Raw genomic sequence first — 27,106 nt, 5'->3', positions numbered from 1 at the left:
GAACATTAATAGCCTCTTTGCTGATGAAAGTCTCTACATCTAAGTTGTCTTTGTTTGTTTGCTTTATTTGAAACAGGGTCTCACTCTGACACCCAGGCTGGAGTATAGTGGCTCAATCATGGCTCACTACAGCCTCAACCTCCTCCCAGGCTCAGGTGATTCTCCCACTTCAGCCTCCCGAGTAGCTGGAAATACAGGCATGCGCCACCACACCTGGCAAATTTTGTGTAGTTTTTTGTACAGATGGGTTCATGCCATATTGCCCAGGCTGGTCTTGAATTCCTGAGCTCAAGCTGTCTGCCTAACTTGACCTCCCAAAGTGCTGGCATTATAGGCATGAGTCACCGCACCCAGCCTAGTCTTTGTTTCTTAATGAGGTGTATCCAGCACTGCCCCCGTGCCTGCCCCTTCACACACCTGCTGTGGGCCACTGCATTCACACCACCCTGGAAGGCCCTTGCGGTTCCTCCACTCACAGATGCGGTTCTCTCTGCTGAAATACCTTCTGACCCCTGGCCTCTCTGTGGGGCTAGTATTTGTTGAACAGATAAAGAAAGATGCTCTGGCAAACCAATAATGTCTTCTGAATAATATTTCTTCATATGAAACCCAAATTCAATTGACCGATCCCTTTATTCTTTCAGCAGAATGTTCGGATTAAAAGGCATCCTAGATATCACCTAGAAAAATGCTCTCATTTCACCAATGAGGAATTGGCAATCTCGACAGGCTGTGACCAGGTAGAGGAAGTGACAAAGATGGAACAGGAATCGGGTGCTCACAGCCAGTGCTCTTTGTTTTAGATAAGCCTTGTCCTCCCACAGATTCAGAAAAGGCCACATTAGGCAACGGCATCTTGCTGGACTTGATCCTTCATTGATCTGCCAGCAAAGCTCTGCACTCAGCAGGGAAAGCCCACCAGAACGATGATTCCTAATGAAGAGGCAGGTCCAAGTTAGAGGACCATGTCGAAGTGTCACCTTCATCCCCCAAGCTCTTTCCCAGTTGGTGTGCTATTACATCCTTTAATCCCATTTGACCTGTGCATAATCAGTGGTGGAAAGGGGCAAATCAGAAGCAAGGCCTGGTTTTCCTGAAGGCAAAATTAAACAGTGGACCTATGACATGGGAAACACAGAGGGTGGGGAATGCCTGGGCTGTTACTGACTTCAAGCTTCCTCAGAAGGAAGATGACATAGACGGGCTTGTCCCTATTATAACCAGCCACTCCCTGGTTTCCTCCTCCTTACCCTTATCCTTGGCAAGGAACTCCAGGCAGCACAGCAAAGCCAGTGGGCTACAGCTTTTGGAGCCACGAGGATGACCACATAGTAGTGCTGTCACCCTGGATGTGCTCTTCATCCTCTGGGGACAGTTTCCTCATTGGTACAATGGGGATAATACCTACCTAATACACAGAGTCCTAGAGAAGATAAACTGAGACTGTGTATGCCAAATGTTTGCCATGGTGCCCGGCATACTGGGCCAACTCAGTGGATGTCTATGGGACTTACAGACTTTAGAAGGTTGGTTCTTTTTTTTTTTTTTTTTTAGATGGAGTTTCGCTCTCTCACCCAGGCTAGAATGCAGTGGTGCGATCTTGGCTCACTGCAACCTCCGCCTCCTGGGTTCAAGCGATTCTTCTGCCTCAGCCTCCTGAGTAGCTGGGACTACAGGCGCGTGCCACCATGCCCAGCCAATTTTTTTCTTTTTTTGTATTTTTAGTAGAGACGGGGTTTCACCATGTTGGCCAGGATGGTCTCGATCTCTTGACCTTGTGATCCGCCCGCCTCGGCCTCCCAAAGTGCTAGGATTACAGGCAGGCGTGAGCCAAAGCGCCTGGCAGAAGATTGGTTCTTTTTTGTTTTTTGAGACGGAGTCTTGCTCTGTTGCCCAGGCTGCAGTGCAGTGGCATGATATCAGCTCACTGCAAGCTTCGCCTCCCAGGTTCACACCATTCTCCTGCCTCAGCCTCCCGAGTAGCTAGGACTACAGGCACCCGCCACCACACCTGGCTAATTTTTTGTATTTTTAGTAGAGATGGGGTTTCACCGTGTTAGCCAGGATGGTCTCAATCTCCTGATCTCGTGATCTGCCAGCCGCCTTGGCCTCCCAAAGTGCTGGGATTATAGGCATCAGCCACTGTGCCTGGCCGATTGGTTCTTAAGAGAATGTCAGCCTTCTCTGATTTGAAGCCCAGAACTGAGGAAATGGAGGGAGAGAGATGGAGAGCGGAAACTGGAACATTCATGTTTTTCATGTGTTGCATGTTTTGGGGAGATAATTTCAAGTCAGGTGCATGCCCCTCCACAAGCACACTGTTGGTGAGCCCAGGGGTGGGGAAGCCAGAGCTGCCCTGCCAGGCTGCTTGGGGAAGGCCTGGTGACAGACAGCCTGGCCAGAAATCCAAAGTCACTGGCTGCTGGGAATAACTATCGTTTGGTAACATAGCTTGGTCCACCTTGCAGTGAAAAACATTTATAATTTAAAGGCATTTGCTTCAGAGACATTCACTGTAGTAACATATCTTTTCTTTCTCTTGAGATGGGGTCTTGTGACATTGCCCAGGCTGGCCTTGAACTCCTGTGCTCCAGCAATTCTCTCGCCTTGGCCTACCGAGTAGCTGTGACTACAGGTGCACGCCACCACATCAGCTCTTTGCTTTTTTTTTTGTCGTTAAAAAAAATGTAGAACATTCATTTATCATCTTAGCCATTTTTAACTGTAGCGTTCAGTAGTGTTAAGTATATTCACATTGTTGTGCAACAGATCTCTAGAACTTTCTCATCTCGCAACACTGAAACTCTATACCCACTAAACACTAATTTCCCCTCTCCCTAGCCCCCAGCGCCCTTTTTACATTCTGTTTCCATGATTTTTGACTACTTTAGATACTTCAAATACTGCATGATTTTATTCATACAGTGTCTACTTTTACTGCAGTTGTCAAATACAGTATTTTGACTACTACATTCAGCATTTAAAGTATCTAAAGTAGTCAAAATATTGTCTTTGACAAATACAGTAAAAGTAGACAAATACTGTATGAATGGAATCAGTATTGAGGTTGAGAAAGAAATCATACTGTATGGATGACTGGAAATACTGAATGGAATCATATAGTATTTGTCCTTTTGTGACTGGCTTATTTACTTTAGCATAATGTCCTTGGGGTTCATCTATGTTGTAGCATATGACAGGATTTCCTTCTTTTTTAAGGAAAAGAAGAAATATACTTGGCTACATAATATTCTACTGTATGGCTATATCACATTTTCTTTATCCATTCATCTGCTGAGAGCACTTGGGCCGCTTCCACCTCTTGGCCATTGAGAGTATGCTGTGATGAACACGGGTGTGCAAATAACTCTGAGATCCTACTTCAAATTCTTTTGACTATACGCTCAGGAACAGAACTGTTGGATCATATAGTATTATAGGCCCATTTTTAATTTTTTGAGGAAACTCCATACTGTTTTCCATAACAGTTACATTTTACATTTCCACTAACAGTGCACAGGGTTCCAACTTTTCCACATCCTCACAACACTTATTTTCTGTTCTTTTGATAGTGGTCATCCTGATGGGTGTGAGGTGATATATTGCAGTTTTGATTTATATTTTCCTAATGATTAGTGATATCAAGTGTCTTTTCGTATTGGCCATTTGTATAGCTTCTCTAAAGAAATGTCTCTTCAAGTCCTTTTCCTTTTTTTTTCTTTTTTTTTGAGACACAATCTCGCACTGTTGCCCAGGCTAGAGTGCAGTGGCGCAGTCTCCACTCATTGCAAGCTCCGCCTCCCAGGTTCACGCCATTTTCCTGCTTCAGCCTCCCAAGTAGCTGGGACTACAGGCACCTGCCACCACACCTGACTAATTTTTTGTATTTTTAGTAGAGACGGTGTTTCACCGTGTTAGCCAGGATGGTCTTGACCTTGTGATCTGCCCACCTCCACCTCCCAAAGTGCTGAGATTACAGGCGTGAACCACTGTGCCCAGCCTTTTTTTTTTCTTCTTTTTTTGAGACAGAGTCTCGCTCTGTCGCCCAGGCTGGAGTGCAGTGGCATGATCCCAGCTCACCACAACCTCTGTCTCCCAGGTTCAAGCGATTCTCCTGCCTCAGCCTCCCAAGTAGCTGGGATTACAGGCATGCACCACCACGCCTGGCTAATTTTTGTACTTTTAGTAGAGATGGGGTTTCACCAGGTTGGTCAGGCTGGTCTCAAACTCCTGACCTCATGATCTGCCTGCTTCAGCCACCCAAAGTGCTGGGATTACAGGTGTGAGCCACTGCACCTGGCTGTCCTTTGCCCATTTTAAAATCGGGTTCTTTGTTGTTGTTGTTGTTAAATTGTAGAAGTTTCTTATGTATTTTGGACAGTAACTTCTTAGCATATATAATTTACAGTTATTTTCTCCCATTCTATAGGATGATTTTCACTCTATTTTCTTGGATGTGTAGAAGTTTTTAAGTTTCATGTGGTCCCATTTGTCTACTTTTATTGTGTTGCCTGTGCTTTTGGTGTCATATCCAAGCAATCACTGCCAGATCCAATGTTCTGACACTTTTCTCCTGTATTTTATTCTAAGAGTTTTATAGTTTTAGGTCTTTAGTTCATTTTAATTTTCCTATATAAGGTAAGGGTCCCAATTCATTCTTTTGCTTGTGGATATCTGGTTTTCCCAAGATCATTTGTTGAAGAGACTGTCCTTTCCCCATTGTGTGGTCTTGGCATCTTTGCCAAAAATCATTTGGCCACATATGCAAGGCACTATTTCTGTGCTTCCTATTCTGTTCACATGGTCTATAGATCTATGTAGCACAGTGTATCTATGTTTATGCCAGTACCACACCATTTTCATTACTGTGGCTTTGTAGCATGACAGATATTTTCTTTCTGAACCTCAAAGACTATTTGTCCCTCCCATTTTAGCTTCCTCTTTCCACTGGATCTTCTGCTCAGAAAGTAGTTTCCCTTGCAGTCAGTTCTAAGTGTGGTTAGAGCAGGTCCAACAAGAAAGGTCAGCTCCTTTGAGTTAGTATTTACTTTTCCTTTATTGCCTCCCTGCTCCTTTTGGTATATGTTAAAAAGGCATGTGAAGGCAGCATGAACCCAGGGCTGATAGTGAGGCCGTTCGGGTCCTCATATTCATTCTTTAATCCATGGACACACATGGAAGGTCCGCTTTGGCCAAGCTCCAGGCTGGGTACTGGGGACAGGGCACTAAGCGAGGTCAGGAGCCTTGCATTCTTTGGGCCCCAACCAAGTTTCTCTGTTGTTGCTTTGATGGAAGCGAGACGTGGGCATGGCAAACACACCCAGAGCACCCCTCTCCACCCCCACTGGGGTGCATCCTGATGAAGTCATTCAACCTCAGCTGTCTTGTTCTTGGGATGAATGCAAGTCTAGCAAATGCTCTCTCTACCCCACCCATGCCAACTGAGGCATTCTGTAGAAGGCAAGAGACAGAGAAGAGGAAACCACTTGAAACACTGTCAAAGCCTGGATCCACTTGCCAAAACTTTTGGGAACTTTTTTGCCCCACCTAGATAAGAAAGCTATTTGAAGCAAAATTCTCTTAGCCACTTCCTCTTCTACTTTTCACAAACTTGTTTCTCAAATGTCTGTAGAGATGGGACTCTCAATGGAAGGAGGAATGTCCAGCCACCACTAAGACATGTATGATGGTTGACTTTGCTCTCTTTGCTTCTGTTTCTCCTCCTTGTGTATTTTCTCCTTTCTCTTCTCTCCACATTCCCCATTCAAGCAGGACTCGGGCTCTGTGCTCATTCCCCCAGTTAAGGTTAGGGGGCCAGGTGGGGAGTAGAGGCATGAAGACATCCAGTCTTCAATTCTCGCTGGCATTTGTTTTCCAAAATTCAGGCTCTTTAAGCCCTTAACTACCAGAGGAAAAGGTGAAGAAAGACGTTTCTCAATACAGACCAAACACCTTGAAGCAGCAGGCGAGTGTGCAGGCTTCCTCCAGCCCCACATTAGAAAATGACACTCTCCTGGGCTGAGGGAGGAGGAAACAAAGGTCTATGTGTATTGACTGAAGGTCCAGGTCTGCCCCCCACCTTTTTTTTAAACACAGCTTGGAGAAGTGGCAAGGCTCTTCTATGACCACTCCCAGGGTCCTGGTTTGCCTGGGACTGAGGGGGTACCAGAGACATGAGGCTTCTAGGTGACCAAGACAGGTAGTCACCTAGTGCTAGCACATCAAGGCAGATAGGACCATAGGTGACCATAGGTAAAAGATTCCTACTTCCCAAGCAGGGCCTAAGTAGCCATAAAGATGGGAAGATGATGTCTCAAAGGCAACCTATATCTGCTAATGTCTGGGGACACCTGAAACCTCATATAACTCCAAGGAGGGATAGCTCAAGAATGACAAATTAAGTTTTCCACCCATCCAGTGGAATGAGAGCTCAAAGTTAGAAATCAGGTTGAGAGACATGATACAATATCATCCGCACATCCGAATCTGCGGCTGCTCTTCATAGCATGTGGAAGTCATTCAAAGATGAGACTCAGGTGGTGGTGGCCTGGGGTGTCATGGGAGTCCTGCTTATAGCAGGACATGACTTAGTGACTGCTAAATTAAAGTGGCATGTATTCCTTCAGTCACAGTGACTCACGTCTCCTTTCATATGCTTTTTTCTTTTTATGAATGCATTCTCTAGTCTCTGGCCAATCATCACTTCCTTCTCCCAACAAGTCTCAATGCCTTAGGACAAATAAGAATGACAGCCAAGGAACGTGCCCACAGTCACTGCCTTGCTTAGAAGAGCATGGACTTCAAGGTGGGCAGTCAGACCCCTTGGACAACAACTGTTTCAGACAAAGAGCAATGCCCCAAAGAATCCTGCTCTCTATCCTAAGGGAAGAGGACATTTGGGGTAGGAGCTACTTAATGGTTTCATTTCATTTTCCACACTAAGTGAATTTGGGAAACGTTGAAGCCAATCTATCCTCCTCACATTTCTTGAGCACTGGGAGTAATGTTAACAACTTAGATTGGAAAGTTCCCTTTTCCACTCTGAGGCACCTCCCCACTCTAGCCCTTGCCTAGCTGTGATCACAGATGACGGCCCAGCCCGGCCTAGCCCAGGCAGCGTGGTGTCCACCGCACACAATAACCTGTGGTGGGAGGGTATAGGAAGAGTCAGTCTGAGCTGCCAGATCCCCACATCCAAACACTGCTCATCAGAACACAGTGTTTTCACATGTCACCTGCTTCCTTCTTTACGAGGAAACTGGATGTGCTGATTCAAAGGTGGATCTCTTGAAGTTAAAAACCTGGGCAGTCTCCCTCAGCATATTTCCAGTGTACCTAGAACATGTCCCGACAGGAAGGCACAAAGAACATAAAGGGATTGCTTCATGTTCCACATGGAGTTCAGACTTATGAAAGAAGGCTCAGATTTACATAAACGGTAACTCCTTGGATCAGCTGACCTTTTCGACTAGTGTTGTTGGAAACAGTCCCAGTTGCCCTTGTTACCATTAATAAAAGGTGAGACCCCAAACTTCCCAGGATGCAAATGTTCCTCACCCTTCTGCCTCCATGAGCATGGACCTGTCTTCCATATTACCCAAGAGATGGGGGAGATTTCCATAGAGTTCCGCCAAAAGGTACCCCAGGGCAGCTCATATAGACATACTGTGTAAAGTGACACAACCTGTCTGTCCTCCAGGAGGCTCAGAAGGGCAAGGAAGAGAAGACGCAGGATAGGGAATGGAATCAGAATGAGCTCTGCCCACCGTGTAACCTGGTTGAGGCATTCAAGCCCTCTGGACCCCAGATTCCACTATTATGAGGGGAGGCTGTTTCATGATCTCTAAAGTTCTGGGCTTCTGAGTCCCTACCCTGTGGAAGGAGTGCCCTAGTGGACTGGTGAAAACCTGGGTTTAAATCCCAGTGTGGCACTAGTCTTGATTACCCTGGCTTTGGGTTTCTGTGGTCAGGGACTTCCTTTAGGCTAATACCTCTCATTTGTTTCAGGGAAGGAGGTGAACTTAAGGGACTGGGCAAATTTGGGGGGAGCAGCAGAGTGCAGGAGGGCTCAGGCCCTCCTCACTCTCTTTTGGGATCCATCTGTCACCAGGAACACACTTTCTCAGATCCATAGAGAGGTTAACCTTGTTGGCTGGGCCTGGTAAAGGGTGGGTTGGTCATTCTGATTCCGGGGTAAAACATTAACAAGCTGACTTGCCTACAGCTGTTCCTGTGGTAATTTTCCAATCAGATGATTTCGTATTCAAGGCGATATTTTTAATCTTCATCTGTTTAACTCTTACATCTCACAATTATTCAGAACTTGGACAAGGAAGAGGAAATGACTTACTGGGTCTTCAAAACCTCAAGAGTGAGCTCTGCTACTTTCCTCCTGTCTAACCTAGGTCATGTTACTACTTAAGCTCTCTGAACCAAAGTATTATCGTCTGTTTAAAAAATACTACACAGGCTACTTTGTGAGGCTATAGGTAGTTAATACACATAAAGTAGCACACTACCTGGTATATAGTAAGTGCCAGTGAGTGGCTGGTATTCTTGTCTTCAGGAGCTGCACACTTAGGAGGAAGTCGAAGTCATTTGCACTGACCACTCAATTGCCTCGCAGAAGTTCCTAATTGCCTGAGTGCCCTTATATAACTTTCCCTCCCTTTCTCATGCAATAATTCATTCAACAAACATTACTTGCCTCTCCAAGAAGGCACTGAAATTTCATGTCAGGAAGCACTTCAGAGTCCAATTTAACATGGCGGCTGCTCACTGGGCCTTACCCCAAAGGATTGAGCACTAAGGCCCACTTGGAGAAGAGGGCTTTGGGCCTCACCCTCCTAAGCCCTGAGTCTTGTAACATGCCCACAGCAGGTGGGAGCTAGGCTCCAGAGAGGCTGCTCCCAGGAAAGCCACACTAAGCCACAGCCATATGCCTAGCAGCTTCTGAACCATGCACCAGGAAACATGAGGATTCAGTTTGTTTTCTCCCAGACAGCCTGGGGCCTCTGACAAATAGGTGTCTTAATTCCTTTCTATCTAAAGCCAGGGTAGTAGCATGTGCCACACAACAGCTGGGTGTGGGGATTACCATTGTCTATAAATGGGCCTTAATGCAAACTATCATATTGACACACATGTGAGCTTCTTTCTGAAGCATGCACACACGAGGCATCTCTCCAGAGCTCTCACCATCAGCTGGCTGCCCAGAATAGTTCTAAACCAGTCAGCGGGGGTGGAGGATTCAGAACCAACGCTGTCACTGAAAGAATGGCTGTCTGGATGCTCTGTGATGAGACTACCTATTACAGCAATGCCAGCTTCTGAAAGAACTGTTTCTTCTTAAGAAACTTTACATCATTTTCCTAATCTAGTGAGATAAACTGCACAATATTTTTACTTTTTTTCTGAGATGCACATGCTGCTCTAGGAGAGGAGAAAAGAGGAGTCACTGGAGATCTGCCGACTGGCTTGGGATGAACCAGCCAAACCTGATGTGGAAAAGTCATTGAGTGCTTTAGCTATTGATGGACTACGAGAAAGAGGCATTGAAACAGAGCTAACCACAAGGAAAGGGGAGGGGGAAGAGAACGTTTGGAGATACTACAAAGTTGAGTCTGCCGCAAAGGCTTAGAAGACAGAGACCAATATTATGTTCACTAAAAACAGTCTTGGCAGGCAGAGCAGGTTGGGGAGAGGCACTATGAGGTAAGAAGGGAAGAGAGGTGTGTATTTCCCCAGAAGCAGCAGGTTTTTCTCTGCCTTGACCTTCACAAGATTATCTGGGACCTTTCTGACCAGTATATTCACCAGTCAGGAAGACAGGAAGCTGCTGGCGTTTCTGATCAAATAGCAAGAGGCAACAATCTGTACAGGTATTTACTAGATCTTATCTACAGGGATGACAAAGGAAAGTAGGTTGCACGCTTTACACACTGCATCAAGGTGCATCGGGGTCACTTGGTTCCCCCTCAAGGGGATGCAGCACAGATCCATCAGGCTCCCAGCTATCTTGCATAATAGCCCAAGGCAGAAAAGGGCTGTGAAAGGCATTGGACATTACAGTACACTCCTACTGTTGAGAATGACCGAGCTGCCTGGCATTTGACCAGCATGTCATCACCAGTTATTTTATTTATCACTATGTATTACAGCAGAACTACTGGCAGGATCGCTGTAAGTAGATACAGATAGATGGCTCCTCTTTGTTCATTCGCATTCTCAGACAACTCTACAAGATTCCGATGCCTCAGAATTGAGGCAACATGAAACCTCACTGATTTTTGTGGTTCTAGGATAAGTCCTCACCATGGATACAAGGTATATCATGAAGAGAAATGAGCCTGTCATTTTGGAACACCACAGGAAAATGAACAGCTCATATTGTTTTCCACTCTCCCCCCATTTCCCACACAAAACATATCATGGCTTTGATGCTGTGGGGCGGCACTGTGCATGCCCCCAGCTCTGGGCTGGATGCCATGACAAGAGTCAAAAAGCCACACAAGAACCTTGGGGGTCACTGAACCTAACCCTTTCATATTGCAGAAGCTCAGCAAGGTTAAGGGACTCACCCAAGTTACTCAAATAATGAAAAGGCAGAGGCAAACTGCTGCTATACCTGACCGAAGTCATTTTTACCTGGAAGCTTCTCCCAGGAGACTGGTATAGATACGGTGGTTCTCAGACTTCTAACACTAGCCCACAGCTCACTGCCTATACCCATTCCCACTTCTGCTGGAAGAATAACAAAGCATTGAAGAGGAATGCAATGCTTAAAGTGATTTAAAAAAAAAAGAAGGAATAAACAAAAGGCTGGTCGTGGTGGCTCACACCTGTAATCCCAGCACTTTGGGAGGCTGAGGTGAGTAGATCATCACCTGAGGTTAGGAGTTCGAGACCAGCCAACATGGAGCAACCCCGTCTCTACTAAAAATACAAAATCAGCCAGGCGTGGTGGGACATGCCTGTAATCCCAGCTACTCGGGAGGCTGAGGCAGGAGAATCGCTTAAACCTGGGAGGTGGAGGTTGCAGTGAGCTGAGATCGTGCCATTGCACTCCAGCCTGGGCAACAAGAGCTAAACTCTGTCTCAAAAAATAATAATAATAATAATAATAATAATAAATAAAAAAATAAATGGAATAATCAACAGAAGTAAAACATCAAGACAAGAATGACTGCAACCAAACAACACAGTCAACTCAAGGCAACACTGGTGGTAGCAAAGTGTTCTTTTTCCGGTTTGCAAATCCCAACTGTCTGTGTGTGTACATTCACAAATTTTGCAAGGTCACCAGGCGTTGCCTCGGCAGTTAGATGTCTGAAAAGAATAATGAGTTTGAGTCCTTAAGAAACAATGTTAAGACACCAATTTGGATTCATAAAGAACACATTTTAGTAAGCTTTAATAATACAGGCTCTACTTTATTGATTGGCAAACAGCTCCCTGCTGTATGCAAAAATGAAAAATCTATGGAATCCTGCTATTTGCCTATAAAAATTGAAAAAAGGATTTTCTAGAATGTTGAGATCAGTTTGGAACCATCAGGAAGAGTCCTGGGGCTCACCAGTGGGTTTCGTACTTAGAGGAACATTGACCTAAAGCCAACATCATGGCTGGGACAGAGGCCACAGTGGACAAGAGATGTGCACTTAGGGAGACATTTCTATGAGGAACTGTGTGCAGACCCTATAAGAAACAGTAAGTACACCATTCTTGCTGAGTGCTTAGCCTATAGTCTTACAGTGGGGTTCTTAGCCAGGCCCCTGGAAAGTGCTGGGAGGGAGAGGGGAGGCTGTGAGGTCCCTTTGCCTGAAAGTCTCTGAGAATAGCCAGTCAACACTCCCAGATGCTTTGACCACTAACTTGCCTGAGGAAAGGAGGAGGGGCCAGGCCACCCTGACCAGCCTTTTCTGGATGGATAACTGCTTGATTACAGTTACGGTGAGTTCATCATCTTCATTGCTCCTTCACCTTTCCTGTCCTCCCCCACAAAAGTCTGCTGTGTAACAAGATGCGCTCTGCCAGCTCTACTTGTCTGGACTCTGGCTTTGCAATGAGCGGAAAAGAACATCCTCAGGTGGTGGTCATGAGTCCTCCTCTCGCTATTTAAAAAATGCACAGTGATTAAGGGCTTGGGTACTGGAGGCAAAACAGACCTGGATTCAAATCCTAGTTCTGCCACTATGTGCCTTCTCTAAGCCTCAATCTCCCTATCTGTAAATTGGAGACACTATCTCAAAAACTAACAACTGGCTGCAAATGGTGGCTCATGCCTGTAATCTCTGCAGTTTGGGAGGCCGAGGCAGGTAAATCACCTGAGGTGAGGAGTTCGAGACCAGCCTGGCCAACATGGTGAAACCCCGTTTCTACTTAAAATACAAAAACTTAGCATGTGGTGGCATGTGCCTGTAGTCCCAGCTACTCCGGAGGATAAGGCAGGAGAATCACTTGAACCCGGGAGGCAGAGGTTGCAGTGAGCCGAGATTGTGCCACTGCACTTCAGCCTGGGCAAGAGGAGCAAAACTCTGTCTCAAAAAAACAAAACAAAACAAAAACAAAAACAAAAAACCTAACAACTGATATAATGCAGGAAAAGTGCTCAGCATACAACTGGCAAAACAGTTTATTGCCAATACCCACAGCTGTTATTGCTGTCGTTAGTAGCTTGTGATCTCCAGTGGGTGCTCTATACTCAGGTCCACCTCTCCTAGGAAATTTCCCCTAATTACAGAGTCAAATAACCTCTCCCAGTGACCAAGATTCCCCTTTTCTGAACTTCCACAGCCCTATCCCAACACTTTAACGTGCATTTTTCTGTACTGTCATATAAATGTCTCATGCATACACCCCTTACTGGCCCCTGCCTCCCAACAACTAGCTTGTCAATTTCTTGGAGGCCTGGCTTTTGCACTATACAGTAATGACTCTGTATCACCTCGGTATCGCCACGGTCCTAGTCCCTATTATGCCTAGGTAGAAATAGTCTGCATACAGCATAATTACATGGTTGCTGGATGAACGCATATGTGAGGTGAACATGTAATTTTTTCAATATGTACACGCTCAGTATTTATGATGTAGGGAGAAAAGTAAATGAGAAATTATGTGATTGAGAGTTTCATTCCCCACATTGCGAGTGAATGCCTGTGCAGCCTTAGACTGGGTGTTTACAAAATGCAGCAACTGCCACCTGCCTCCCTACTAGGATTTAGTGAAGATGGATTAGGCTTTTAAGAAGCAGTGGGAAAACCCAACCAGCTCCTTGATGTTAAATAAAGATGAGCATCTGAGTTTTGATGGTAACAAATGGATCTCATTCTTTTTTAGTATTTCCCAGCTCCTATTCCACAAAATGAGGAACATAAAATAGGGTTCAGCATTTTTAAATCTGATTTCCAGAGACAGAGATGCCACAATGTCCCCTAGTAAGTCATTCCAATGCAAGGAAGTTTCTGAAAAGGTGAATCTAAATTCCTTTTCTCACTTTATGCTCACTTTCCTTTGTCCACTGCCAAATGAGGCTGACAGTTGCTCTGATCGCCATTTACAATCATCTTCATTCTTAAACATTTTTATTTCACTCTGCTTTCCAGTGGTCGATGTAGTCCAGAGGTGACCCTTCCCTCCCATTAATATTCACATCAATTCTTATTTTTTCATTCTTCCTCCTCTTCCCAATCTCCTGAACCTTAGGCCTCTGAGCATCACCCACATCAGCTGGCACCACCCAGTTCTACAGGAGTCACCCCAAGGAAAAGACACTATGAAGCTGGTTTAGCCACAGCCTAGTGCACAGGCACCATGATTAGAATCTGAAAGACCTATCCCTGTTTGCACCACTGACTCACTACAGGAGCTGGATCAAGTCTGGCTTAGTTTTTTTGTGAATCAGGGATCATTACTTCCATCGACACACCTGTTATAAGGAGTCGGCACTTTTACAACGGTCATTAAGGTGTGGTTAACATTAATGTCACTTATGAGTTTGGAAACATTTTGAATTACCAAGGGAAATGGTCCTGGATTAATTAAGGTGGTGAAATTTCAGAAGGCAGGAAAATACATACCTCAGGATAACAGGGCAGAGAAAACAAATGTGAAAATGGGACCAGAGGTTTTCAAATGTGTTTTAGCAGCAAAGACCTGTCCTCAAATGAAACCTTCAGTACACTCCCACACTCCCACCCCTAAACCACATAAAGTGGAGCTGCTCTGGCTGCAAGGCCGGGCAGTATAGGCATGGTATGGGGCCAGGGCCCACCATTCCTCCACCTCACCCATTTCTCTGCACTCCTAGTGTGGTGGTCCCCACAGTGTCCACAGGAGCCTCTAGGCTTCCAGGGGCCAGTATGAAAACCATGAGTGAAAGAGGGATGCAGAAAGTACCTGAATTCCCGTAGTACAGTGAGAGGGGATGACAGGTCAACCCTGGGGCCTTGTAGGGCCATATGGCCAACATATTTGTATATCAATGGTCCCATTCATTGCTTTTGTCTTTCTAGTCTATCTGCATGTTTCTTAGCCTTTATTTTTCATGCATATATATTTTATCATAGTTAATACATTTTTGCAATGCATCTCAAAATATTTATGAAGTTGCTGTCTGGATATATGCACAACAGCTATAACGTCTTACACCATGACAAATGTATTCAAAGGGTTTGGACTGACTTGTTATATGTCCCCCGGATTCTAAAAGGTCCTATGGTATTTGATTGTGTTTTATACATGCTGGCTTATAGCAATCCAAATGAAAACTAAATATACTCTAAAATGTTCTCCAAGTTTAAGAGCCTAAAAATAGACCTTACTATAAGAAGGCTACATTTTTCCCTGAATAATGAAAAGTATTCTAAATACCACTTAAAAGACATTAAACATAGATGGTCTAATTAGTCCCTTTACTTCTAACGGTACATTTCTTTGGGAGGGGGCAATTATAAGAAGTACTTTTCTAAGTGAGATTTCTGTGAACATTTAAATCATAAAACAGTTTGCTAACTTACAAAAATACTGCTTTGTGTAAATTTGACTAAGGACTATTAAAATCTCCTAAATGCTCTATAGAGAAATACAACATATTTAAATTTCCATCAATTTGAAAAATTCAGGAAAGGAAAAAAATCTGAAATTCAAACAATTGCAAGATATAATTTTTATAATTTTAAAGGCATATTTATAGCTTGAAAAGGAAAGACTGGTGAAATCTATGAAAATTAGGGAGGCAATTCTTTTCCTAGTTCAGGAAAATTATAGTTCTTAGAGAAGACAGTCAAAATTAGCTCTTAGTTGATATACATTCATTATGCTTAGGGTTTCTAAATACTCCCTCCCCTCTTTATTTCTGAAAAGAGAAAAACTTTCTTTTAGAATTTGGAGCATGGCTTTAATGGCCTATGGTTCTAGGGTAGGGTATGCAAACTACAGCCCAGGAGCTAGCTCCATCACACCGCCCGCTTTCCTCTGGCAGGAGCTAAGAACAATTTTTACAATTTTACAATGGTTGAGAAAAAATCAAAATCAAAAAAAGAGTATTTCTTGACATGTAAAAATCATATGAAATTCAAATTTCAGTGTTGATAAGTTAAGGTTTATTAGAACATAGCCACATCCATCCCCATTGACATTTTACCTATGGCTGCTTTCCTGCCATGATGGCAGAATTTAGTTGTCGTGACAGAGAGACTGGTCTGAAAGCCTAAAATGTTTACACAATTTGGCCCCTTAGAGAAGAATTTGCCAAACCTTGACCTAAGAGATGAAGCTCACCTTTGGACCCTCCTGTGTGTTCCTGAGGCAAGAGGTAGAGACGTACCTGGTTGAGATGGAGCAGGTATTTGTCAAGACACCAGAAACAGCAGTAGCAGCATCGGAACAGGTACCTGGACAATGCACCATTCTGCTGGATCAGGTTGAGAACAAAGGAACAGAGTCAAAATCAACAAAGGAAAGAAGACGAGCAGGCAGTTTCTGAGGAAACACAGTTTTTACTTATGCACCTGGGGAAACACTGGTGGCGTGGGAGGAGTTCTATTGTGTGCATGCTACTACTACTAATTATGCTTCTAGTATTACTGAGGAGCAACGTTGCTGTCTTGTGGACTTACGTGTTAGGGGTGCTATTAGGGAGGTTAGTCCATACTGAACAGCAAAACAAAACCAGGCCTTCTGGTTCCAGTAAAAAAAAAAACCTCCCTTCCCCCTTCATCTGCCCTTAAGTGTCTGAAATGGTACACTTTGCTTTTTCAAACCAAAGTTTATATTCATGAAAAATTCACATCCCAGAAACAAAAAAACAAATAATACACTGTAGATACTAGTTATGTGCCCACATAAATAAAGAATCAAATTTAACTCTGGAGGAAATAAATCCTGTAGTGAGATTTTTTTCAGGACTAAAGTTCGAGGGATAAATTACTCCTTTGAAATATAACTTGAACTTGTGCATAGCTCAAGAATGAATACTTTAACGAACCTCTTGGGGGAAGGGTGCTTGGCGGCATCCTACCCACTCTCCAGAGTGAACACATCCCTGAAAACAATCCTGAAATAGCCCAGGATGAGGACCCCAGGAATAACTCAGCCTTATATGGACATTTTCTCATCCCAGTGTGAATTCAATTGGATGAAACTTGATCTGGACACTTTTCAGTCTCGCTGTGTTGGTGAATGAGCCTATTTAACTAAGGAAAATCACACAGTGCTGTGTGAAACATTTAAATCGTAGACGCAGTGCGGGGCAGTAAGGCTGCTGAGGAAGAAATTGTTTTTTAACCTAAGAAAGGACATATTTTCCCAACAGTGACATCACTAAAAGCAATTTTGGCCCTTGGTCCTTGTGGGATCTGGGAAGTGATAAATAACCTTTTAGACCTCAGTCAGAGAGACCTTGGGCCTTCCACTGACTTCTCTTTTAGATTTATGAAAGGCCGTTTCCCCAGAGAGTTTAAGATGCCTAGCTTTAGGAGGGAGAGCAAGCTCCCTGCTGCTCATTAATTTAAGATTATCTATTACCAATGCGCACACACACACATATCACAAATAGATTTAAAATAAAACGCTGTTCTGTTCTTCAAGAAATCCTGCAAGTTTCCTAAGATTGAAGGGTTGATTTCAAAATGCAGGAGCCAAAAGTAGCTAGTTTTGTCCTGGATATGGAAATGCCTCTTCAAGTCACCAAAATGTGGCCAAGCAAAATATTAATAGAAATACAAGAAAATATTCTACAATCAGGTGCAACTGCTTAGCATGCATTTCCAGATAAGGACGCCAGATAATTTTATGTGTTATCCAATCAATTGCTTCTAATTGATAAACTAACTTTAAATCTTGGTTATAGATTTTAAAATATCAACAATTCAGATATCTTTTTAAAAAGTAAATGAAAACAATTCTAAAATACAATGTAAACCTACTGGTAAAATTTCCTGAATTTACTAAGGACACATAGCTATACTCAAAAGGTTGGAATCAGGTAAGTTTGTGAAACTGACCAAGTCATCAACTCTGAGGTGGTGATGGGGGAGAGATTAACATTGTGTGAGAACAGAAGAGTTGGGAAAAGTCCAGTCTTCCCTTGTTTGGCAGGCCAGAAATACCATGAGAACAGCTGTTTTCCTAGTGTTCTGGTTTCCACTGGCATTCATAACCAAATGTGCACGGAAATAAAAACTAGGGAGGAGAAATCCCCCAGGCACAAAAGCCCTACAGTTTTCTGTCCTTTGAGCTGAGATGTAGGTCAGCTTGCCCATTTCTCACTCTCAAGCGCATGTGTGCACACGCAGGTACACACACATACACACTCTCATTCAAACCCTCTCCTTTTCTCCCTCCTCCTTCCTCACACACACCAGGAATTTCCCATGACTGTCTCTAGGAAACACAAAAGGCAGGCAATATTTTAGCATTAAAACAGAAATGAACAAATATTATTCCTATCTTATGGTGTATTTTTTTACTTAAAAAGGCAAGATAAATGTTCATAAAAAAACTTGTTTAAATTTCACCTTAAGAGTTCATCCCGTCTGTTCGGCATTTACATAAGAAGGAAAATCAGCTAACTCAGAACTACTCCCTCCCCACGCCATCTCCACCGAGTTGGAGAAAACCCAATAAACAAAACCATAAACAAAACAGAGACTCTGGGAAAATAAAAGGTTTGCTGGGAGAGGCGGGGGATGGGAGCTGAGGAGTGCAGGAGCTTTCTGCATGGCCGGCCGCTATCACAGGTCACATTTCTGTCCTGGGACCTGCTGTAGTTTTCCAGTAATTAAGTTTCTGGCAACCCAAACACGGAACGTGCTGTGTATCAGGAGGTAGCCTTACCTGTTCTTTCAGTGCGTTTTGCATGTACATGACAATGATTCTTGGAATCCTCACCACAGAGATTAGAAATGACCCTTTCACAACGGTTCCTTGATGGTAGAAGAAGAGAATGGAGAGAGACGAAAGGATGGGACGATCAGGAGGGTCATTTTTACTTCTGGAAATAAGGAAAAGGACAGCATTTTAAAAACACTTTTTATAAAGCAGTAAAAACTCTCTGGTTCCAATCATCTGTGGTACTAACAACTTAGAAAGTTGTGACATAATAAGCATTTAGCAAACTTCTTATACTCCTTGGTAGCTTTGGTTGTTTCTTGTATTAATTCGTTTCGGTGCCACTCAATGCTACAAATAAAACAGAAAAAATTTAAAAAAATTGATGAGTTAAAAAAGTTTCCCTCTTTATAATGCTGAGCCCATCCACCAACCCTTTAGGGTGCCTATTCATCTCATTTTCACTTTCAGAAATTTAATTGTAGCACAATCTCCAAGGTTTAAATTACACAGGAGTATACATAAATATTGCCAGCATTCACCTGGTGATTAAAAATCATCACCAAATCACATGACCAGGATCAGTGGCCAGAGAGGTAACAGTGAGCTCCCGCTTACAGGAAAGGGACAGAGAGCCCTGGGTGCTTGGCTCCTGCACAGCTCTAGGCTCCCCAAATCCTGCTGGTTTCTACTCTGCTCTTTAAAGGTCACTTCAGTGTGAATCATTTACGGGACTTGTCATGACGCAGCTCCCAAGAATGTGTACAAGTCAGTTTCACAGGCAGGGAAAAAAAAAATGAGAAAGAACAGAATGGGCACAGCCATCACTCTCCCCTAAACCTGAAAGATAAAGGAGTGGGGGCTGATGCCACCCCACGGGTGACCCTCTGAATTCCCGCTGAAGCCAGTTCTAGAAAACAAGGCCTTTCTGAGAAGCAACTTCACAGATTCCAAGTGAAGCTTGGTTTCTTTATAATGGATTATTCTACAACTTGCTCTGGTTGCTAATAAGTCACTATGAATTAAGGTTTTGACAGCAGCCTAGGTTTTGAGAGAGGAAAAGGAAGGCAGCCAGAAATGTTTCAAGAGTTGGCAATGGCTGCATTTTGCTGTTAATCAAATCAGCCAGGAAGAAAAAGAGAACATGAAAGTAATATTGGGAGCTGAAAAACTGCAACCCAGTTGTCCCACAAAAAGAAGGATGTGTGTTTCAACCCAGTATTATTTAAAGTAGGAAAAACCATGGAAGCTATTGCTAATAGGAATTCATTTAGATCTGATAAACTAGAAGAGTAGTGTAGGCCAGGAAAATCTGACACACTTTTTTTTCCCTTCCCTCATTTTTTTTTTTTTTTAAGGAAGAATGTTTACTTTTCCATTGAGGAGATTTATGTGCCTTAGAACTTATTATGGTGCTCAAGAGGGGAGGCAGGGAGAAGAGGACAACACCTGCTTTCCATCTGGCAGGGAAACGCATGATTCATAGGCCTCTGTGAATGGGGGCCTTGGGGTTAGCCCTCCAGGTATTAAAGTTTGGGGTTAGGCATCAGCTTTCTGAGGTTTCACTGTGATGGGGTTAACCACTTCAGGCAGAGGAGTACCTGCACTGCCTCAGCTTCCCTAGTCTGTAACACATCCTGGTTATGGCTCTAGGCTCTGCCTGGCTTGGCTGGAAGAAGATGCAGAGGTTCCAGAAGCTGGGTTATCACGTGATGAGAGAGGGAGCTTAAAAAGGGGGCACTTTCAACCCAAGCCAGCTCATGGAGCCAGGAGTCACTCAATACCTGCCCTCAAAACTAGAAACAGCCCTACAGAAAAAAAAGGCTAATGAAGTGGCATGTCTCTGAGGCCCCCACCTTCTCTCAGACTCATTTCCACGTTCAAAGGTAACGTCATCCTACCACATCTCCCCTGCTGTGTGTGGGGCTAGTGCCTCCAGCTCTGTCTCCCTCACAACCAGCCAAACCTGCCTTCGGGAAGAGGATCTGACGCACCCAGTGATGCTAAACATAATACTTACCTCTGGACTTATTCATATTTTAAGAATTGACCTGGGGGACAACATTGCAGTGTTGAGCATATGGGGCAACCCAGCGATGAGTGTACTGGGAGGCTAGGGAGGACTGGGTCCCCAGTCAGCCTTCCTCATCTCTCTCTAGATCTTCCCACTGGGCCACATCCACCCCAATTCTGTGGGTAGTGGCAATAAGGAAGACACAGGCAGTGTTAGAGGGTAAGGTGACTCTCGCATATGCCCATGAAGCCCAGCTTCCCCCTTCCTTTGGATGTGTGGCTGCTTTGAGTGCTAATGGTGCCTGGCTCCCAGAACAACGAAGCCAGGTTCCCAAAATACCACATCAATCCAAGCTGTGGGGCAAAGGGTTTAATGGTCCCATCCATCCAAGTCCTCTAACACCTTTGGGTCATGGTACAAAGTACTGTTTTGTAATTTCTAGTCCCATCAGACAACAGAGTGCATACAGCCAGGCAAGCCACCTCATGGTCCTAGAGACAAGCTTTAGCTCTAGTTAGATCCAGACTCGTGCTCACTAAAACCTCTTCTGACATTATGGAGAATCAATTTTGTGCTGAGGCTCCTGGACTAGGTGTGGGCTGCATGGGACAAATGGTCTCCAACGTAAAGCTGGTCCCAGCAAAGGACTGTGTGGTCCCCGCAGAGACCATGTCCCTTCCCGTATTTCTTACAACAAAACCACTGCAAGATGGGGTTTGGAGGGCTGAGAAGGTTGTATGTTTCTTTCCTATTCTACAGAAAATGAAAATCGTCTTTATTAGAAAGAACAGGATTCTTTAGCTGGCCTGGGTAACTCTTGCTAGGTTAGGAAATTATCTGTCTCTACCTAAATTCCTTAGGCTCTGCTATGAATCCATTTCCTCTTCTCCCTCCGCAGATATACAGCAGCTGGAAACCATCTTTTGTATACTTGAAAACGATGATGAAGTCACACACCTCAGGTGTCCCTTCACCACGTTGAAGGGTTCTAGCTCCTTCCTATCACATCCCTAACACCACCTTTATGGCTCTCAGTTGATCCCTCTTCAAGCAAATGGTTGTAAAAAGTAAATTCTACAGATTGCCCATATCCTGGTACCCGATGGTCTTTGTATGAACTCTTCAGCCCTCGTAGTGCTTAAATGAACGACAAAGATGAATGGACCCTGGCTATATTTAATCCTCACCCTGAGTGCAGGCCAGAAAAGGATACGAAGAATTGTGAACTTTGAAGATAAGGAAAAACTTTGAGGTTTCAAAATTAGGCAGAAAATCAAAAAGGAAGCAGAGCTCTTTAATAAATGGAATAGTTGTGCTAAAAATAAATCATTGTGTGTTATAATTTTTTTTAATCAAAGTGATATGTAAAGTATCTTACAAAGCCAAAAAGCACTGCTAGACTTAATAGGAAAAACAGCAGTTTTCTTCCTCCATTCATAATTCTCTCTCCCTAGAGATAATATATTAGTTGTTATTAAAGAACTCACTTCCACACCTCAAAATTACATGTTCTTACTGCTATTTCTTGGTTTTTCGGCTTCAGATATTGTCTACTGACTTTTCTACTATGAAAGATTCTGGTTTTATTTTCTTACATAGCCTAACTCCCCCAATCCCCTCACACTCATGTTCCCATTCTTCCAACGTAATTACATCAAAGCTTTTAGTTAATGCTTAGTGTTTGTTATTCATACATAAATAATATGTGCTGTAAATAATATTCACAACTGATCTAAGTAGCATATTCCAATTAGGTTCCCTTCCTGTATCACTTTTTTTTTCTGAAGTTAATTGTTTCACATTTTTTTATTAGCTTGTATTTCCACGGGCCTCACCGAATGCTTCACCAACGTAATGCTTTTCTTAGCGTGTTTGAACACACCTGGTATTCCTTCAGTTCCGTTTTCTTTTCATGGTGACATCTCTCCTGGAGCCCATTGTCTACCTTGGACTGGACGCTTTCCACGCCTGCTGCGCAGCTACTCTCCTGGGAATTCCTTGCTCTGCTCTGCTCAAGCCTGTTTTCTGAAACTCATGTTTTCCTCTCTGGCTTACACATGAGTTTCAGTGGGGAACATCCCTCCTAGAAAGGATGAGGACAGGGAAATCTTGGGATTGCCTGTGCATGACTTTATTCTTCTTTACCCTTGACTGGTAGTAAGAATAAGTATACAACTCTACACTAGGTATAGACTGGCTATACAATTCTAGGTTGGAAATAATCTTTCACTAGACTTCTACAGCCTTCCTTCACTGTTTTTCTGGTTCAGAGTTGCTGGTGAAAGTCAGATCCTATTCTGGGTCCTTGATCCTTTGCCTGTGATCTTTTTTCCCTCAGGAAGCTTCTGGGATCTTCTCTTTACTTGTGTCCTCCAGCCCTGGGAAATTTTCTTTGTTAATTTCCTCTCTTTCTTCTTTTCTTTGTTCTGTATTTCTGGAACTCATATTAGTCAGATAGTGGGTCTCCCAAATTTATTCTCTTTTAATCCTTTCTTATTTTGTGTCTCTTTGCCTTTTTATTCTACCTTCTGAAAGAGTGCTTCCACTTTATATTTTAATCCTTCAATAGAAAATGTTCACTTTTGTAATCATACATTTAATTACTCAAGAGTCTTGTTTTCTCACTATGCCCTTCTTTTGTTGGTGGGAGGGGATCCTAGCAATGTATCTTTGTTCTCTCTGATAATATTATAGTTTGTCGTTTCCTTTTGCAGCCTGCATTGTCTCTGTCTTCCCTAAGCTCATTTCATTTGTTCATTTTGATCTCTTCTTTCACCTACAGGCGTCCATCATGTTTAATAATCACTGGTAAACAGTTCAAATTGAAGAGTGAGGCTCTCCAGAATGACCTGGAAGCTCTGTGTGAGGCATGTTGCTTGTTGTCTGATGAGCTTCACTGTTTTGCTAGGAGTCAGGGAATCCATTTCATTGGGGGGCCCCATATGGCACTATCTGTAGGTCTTTACTTTGGGTTAGGCAGTTTCTCCACAAAAGCATCCTCTAACCTCTTCCTAGGGAATATCAAATGAGCTGCCAACATTCTGGGAGCTGAACTGTGGAATGTGGGGTGCTGGTGTGTGTGGGGGGCCTCACTTCAGTGTTTAGGCTTTCACTTACTCTCCCTGTTTTCAGTACAGAGACTTGCCCCCAGCCTCAGCTGTACCTGATACCCCAAGTCCAGGCCCTCTCTGCTTTCTCTCTCTGGAGAACAAATTTTCCTGTCTTCAGCTGGTGTGGAATTTGAGGGTCTAACTACTCCTGAGGAAGGCCTTCAGCTAATCTTAGGAAATACTTTTTATACTTGATTTCCTGAGCCTCTCTGGGATTCTGTGGCTCACTTCAGGCTGCATCTTATTTGTCCTCCTCATGCATCCAACACTCACGGACAGGCTGCTTCTGCTTCTGCTCTCTCCAGCGGGCTTAGGGCACCGCTCTACCTCCCTCTCTTTGGCTCTCACCATTTGGTTGGTGTTTCTTATCCGCTGTCATTGCCTCTCTGTTTCTCACTGTCCTGGTGTGTTTGTGCCTGTTTCAATCTTTCATGACTTTTTGAGTGGCTGGAGAAAGGGAAGAGATTAGGAGATAAACGCATATGCTTCACTGGAAGTCGAAATTAGAAGTCCTCATTGAAAATGCTTTGGTTTTGTTATTCTAAGATAACACAAAATTACCGTCAGGCAAATATTACCTGCTGGCAAATTTGGTTAGAATACTCTCTTTGCTCCCCTACCTGGGAGGAAGCAATACACACAACCCACCCCGGCTGCTTGGAGGTTCTCAATGCCAAGGGCAACAGCTCCTCTGTAAGTCCTCTGGAGTCTCTAATGATGGAGGCTCCAGAACTGCACCACTACATTAAAAACCCACAGTGCTGGCCGGGTGTGGTGGCTCACGCCTGTAATCCCCAGCACTTTGGGAGGCTGAGGCGGGTGGATCACGAGGTCAAGAGATCGAGACCATCCTGGCCAACATGGTGAAATCCCATCTCTGCTAAAAATACAAAAATTAGCCAGGCATGGTGGTGGGTGCCTGTAGTCCCAGCTACTCGGGAGGCTGAGGCAGGAGAATCACTTGAACCCAGGAGGCGGAGGTTGCAGTGAGCCAAGATCGTGCCATTGCGCTCCAGCCTGGGCGACAGAGCAAGACTCCATCTCAGTAAACAAACAAACAAACACCCCACAGTGCTCCTTATCATCAGGAGGAAACTGCTCAATGGCAGGAATCACCCCTGGCAGACTGTCTCTCCCCATGAAGCTCATGTTCCTCTCTCATTTGGTCTGAGAGGCTGGAGGAGGATCAGCCCTATGAAGAGGAAACTTCTCTTTCTGAGCCCAGTCTTTCCATTGCCCTGGCTGGGTTCCTCTGTCCTGCGGGCTCTCACTGCCCTGGGGTGAGTCACGCACACAGAAGAGGTAAAGCGTTCGGGGGTGTGTGTGTTTGTGTGTGTCCTCAATTGCTTTCATGATGTGATAGGGATATAAGCAGAGAAGCGTGTAACTAATTCACTGGTTCTTAACTATAATATAAATTATATTTTGTAATTACATACAATTCCTTTAGGATTAATTTTTTTTCCCCAAGTAAACGTTATCTGATTTTGCAGAGGACAAAGTGAGACTCACAGAATTTACTGAAGTATATTCAAAATAGACCAGTAATTTTTTTGTCTGAAGTCAATTAGGATGGATATTCAGGCTGGGCGCGGTGGCTCACGCTTGTAATCCCAGCACTTTGGGAGGCCGAGGCGGGCAGATCACGAGGTCAGGAGATCGAGACCATGGTGAAACCCCGTCTCTACTAAAAATACAAAAAAATTAGCCGGGCGTGGTGGCGGGCGCCTGTAGTCCCAGCTACTCGGAGAGGCTGAGGCAGGAGAATGGCGTGAACCCGGGAGGCGGAGCTTGCAGTGAGCCAAGATTGCACCACTGCACTCCAGCCTGGGCGACAGAGAGAGACACCGTCTCAAAAAAAAAAAAAAAAAAAAAAAAAAAGGATGGATATTCATAGGGGAGTTCGACCCTTCCTTTTTTTAATATTAAAAGAATGGCAGCCGGGTGCAGTGTCTCACACCTGTAATCCCAGCACTTTGGGAGGCCGAGGCAGGCGGATCACAAGGTCAAGAGATCAAGACCATCCTGGACAACATGGTGAAACCCTGTCTCTATTAAAAATACAAAAATTAGGCAAATGTGATGGCGTGTGCCTTTAGTCCCAGCTACTTGGGAGGCTGAGGCAGGAGAATCGCTTGAACCCAGGAGGCAGAGCTTGCAGTGAGCCAAGATCACGCCACTGCACTCCAGCCTGGATGACAGAGCAAGACTCCATCTCAAAAAAAAAAAAAAAAAAGGCTATTCCATAGGCAGAGCAGCCCCTTTTTATCTTTCAAGTCTAAGCAATATGATCTCTTCTCTGTTTGGCTTCTTTCTAAATTTTCTAGCTTAAAGTAAAAAGGTTGGAAATGTGACAGATTTAGGGTGTAATATTTCTTCTCACCACCAAATGAGCATACAGCCCAAATTTTAGCTTAGTCTTTTATTCTTGCCAACTCCTTTCAAGGGGCTAGGTCAACATTCCCAAATATCTTTTGAGATATTAACATGAAGCACATAGATAAACCACACAGACAAACCAATAGAAAAAAAACACTGGACCTACCTGTTGAAATAACAAGTAACCACTGCCCCAGCTATAGTCATTTGCTGGCACGCAAGGATGAATTCACTAGTCCAGATGAGGCCAATTAAATGGTACGACCACGTGTACCGAATGCCCGAAAGGGGCTTATATTCCACTTGGCCGCCTTCCATAACCTGGGCAGCTCCTAAAGTTTCAAACACAAACATGCTTTACACCAATGTTTTTCTAAGCATGAACCATGGTTCAACAAGCCATGTTTCTTTATGCTTGGCCTTTGGCATTACATAAAACAAATGCCAAAGTCAAGTACCCACCATAATTTAAAATATACAAAAATCAAAATCAAAAACACACATTTAACTTCTAAATAACACCAACGGTGATAATTACAGTGACCATTGGTAGGCAATTTCCAAGACACCTGACATATGCTATAATACTCATCCCACTTTGTGGATGTGAAAACTGAGGTTTAGAAGAGGCAAGTAGGCTGGGTGTGGTGGCTCATGCCTATAATCCCAGCACTTTGGGAGGCCGAGGCAGGCAGATCGCCTGAGGTCAGGAGTTCAAGAGCAGCCTGATCAACATGGTGAAAGTCCACCTCTACTAAAAATACAAAAATTAGCCAAGCATGGTGGCAGGCACCTGTAGTTCCAGCTATTCGGAAGGCTGAGACATGAGAATCGCTTGAACCTGGGAGGTGGGGGTTGCAGTGAGCCGAGATCACGCCACTGCACTCCAGCCTGGGTGACAGACGAAGATTCCAGTCTCCAAAAAAAAAAAGAAGAGGCAAGTAACTTTTGTAAAGTTTCAGAGCTCAAAATTAGTAGAAGGAGAATATAAACCTGAACACGTGGGACTCTAAAAATCCGTAGTTTTCCTACCACACGACTTTGTGATACAAACCAAACTCGGCACATTGATGAAACCACACAAAGCTTTTAGTATCACGTTATAGAATCCTACTTCACCAAAAATTTAAACTTTATAAAAGAGACAAGGGTCTTTGTTATCTCAGAAGGATCTATTTCAGATTTCATTTCAAGAGCAAACTCTCTTAGCACATTTAAAATGTCTACTGGGGCTCAGTGTTAAGCTTCCCAGGTTCAGATCCCAGCTTTACCC

The 27,106-nt window shown here is 43.9% G+C and overlaps 1 protein-coding gene across 6 annotated transcripts in view; it reads right to left on the bottom strand.

Annotated features, from left to right (window-relative positions):
- Window positions 1–27,106, bottom strand: part of SLC44A3 (solute carrier family 44 member 3) — a 75,991-nt gene that overhangs the window by 12,993 nt on the left and 35,892 nt on the right. For 4 of the 6 annotated variants that reach the window (XM_063625556.1, XM_063625559.1, XM_063625560.1 and 1 more), the window contains 3 exons: window positions 26,000–26,165; window positions 18,337–18,493; window positions 15,827–15,913 (listed from right to left, as the gene is read on the bottom strand). In XM_063625556.1, the coding sequence (XP_063481626.1) occupies window positions 15,827–15,913; window positions 18,337–18,493; window positions 26,000–26,165 (410 nt within the window). The remainder of the gene's footprint in view (window positions 1–15,826; window positions 15,914–18,336; window positions 18,494–25,999; window positions 26,166–27,106) is intronic. The other 2 variants (XM_063625557.1, XM_063625558.1) reach the window with 1 other exon arrangement.

The sequence above is a fragment of the Symphalangus syndactylus genome, chromosome 12 (assembly GCF_028878055.3).
Source record: "Symphalangus syndactylus isolate Jambi chromosome 12, NHGRI_mSymSyn1-v2.1_pri, whole genome shotgun sequence".
Classification (NCBI taxonomy): domain Eukaryota; kingdom Metazoa; phylum Chordata; class Mammalia; order Primates; family Hylobatidae; genus Symphalangus; species Symphalangus syndactylus.
This window is presented reverse-complemented; position numbering and strand designations above follow the sequence as displayed.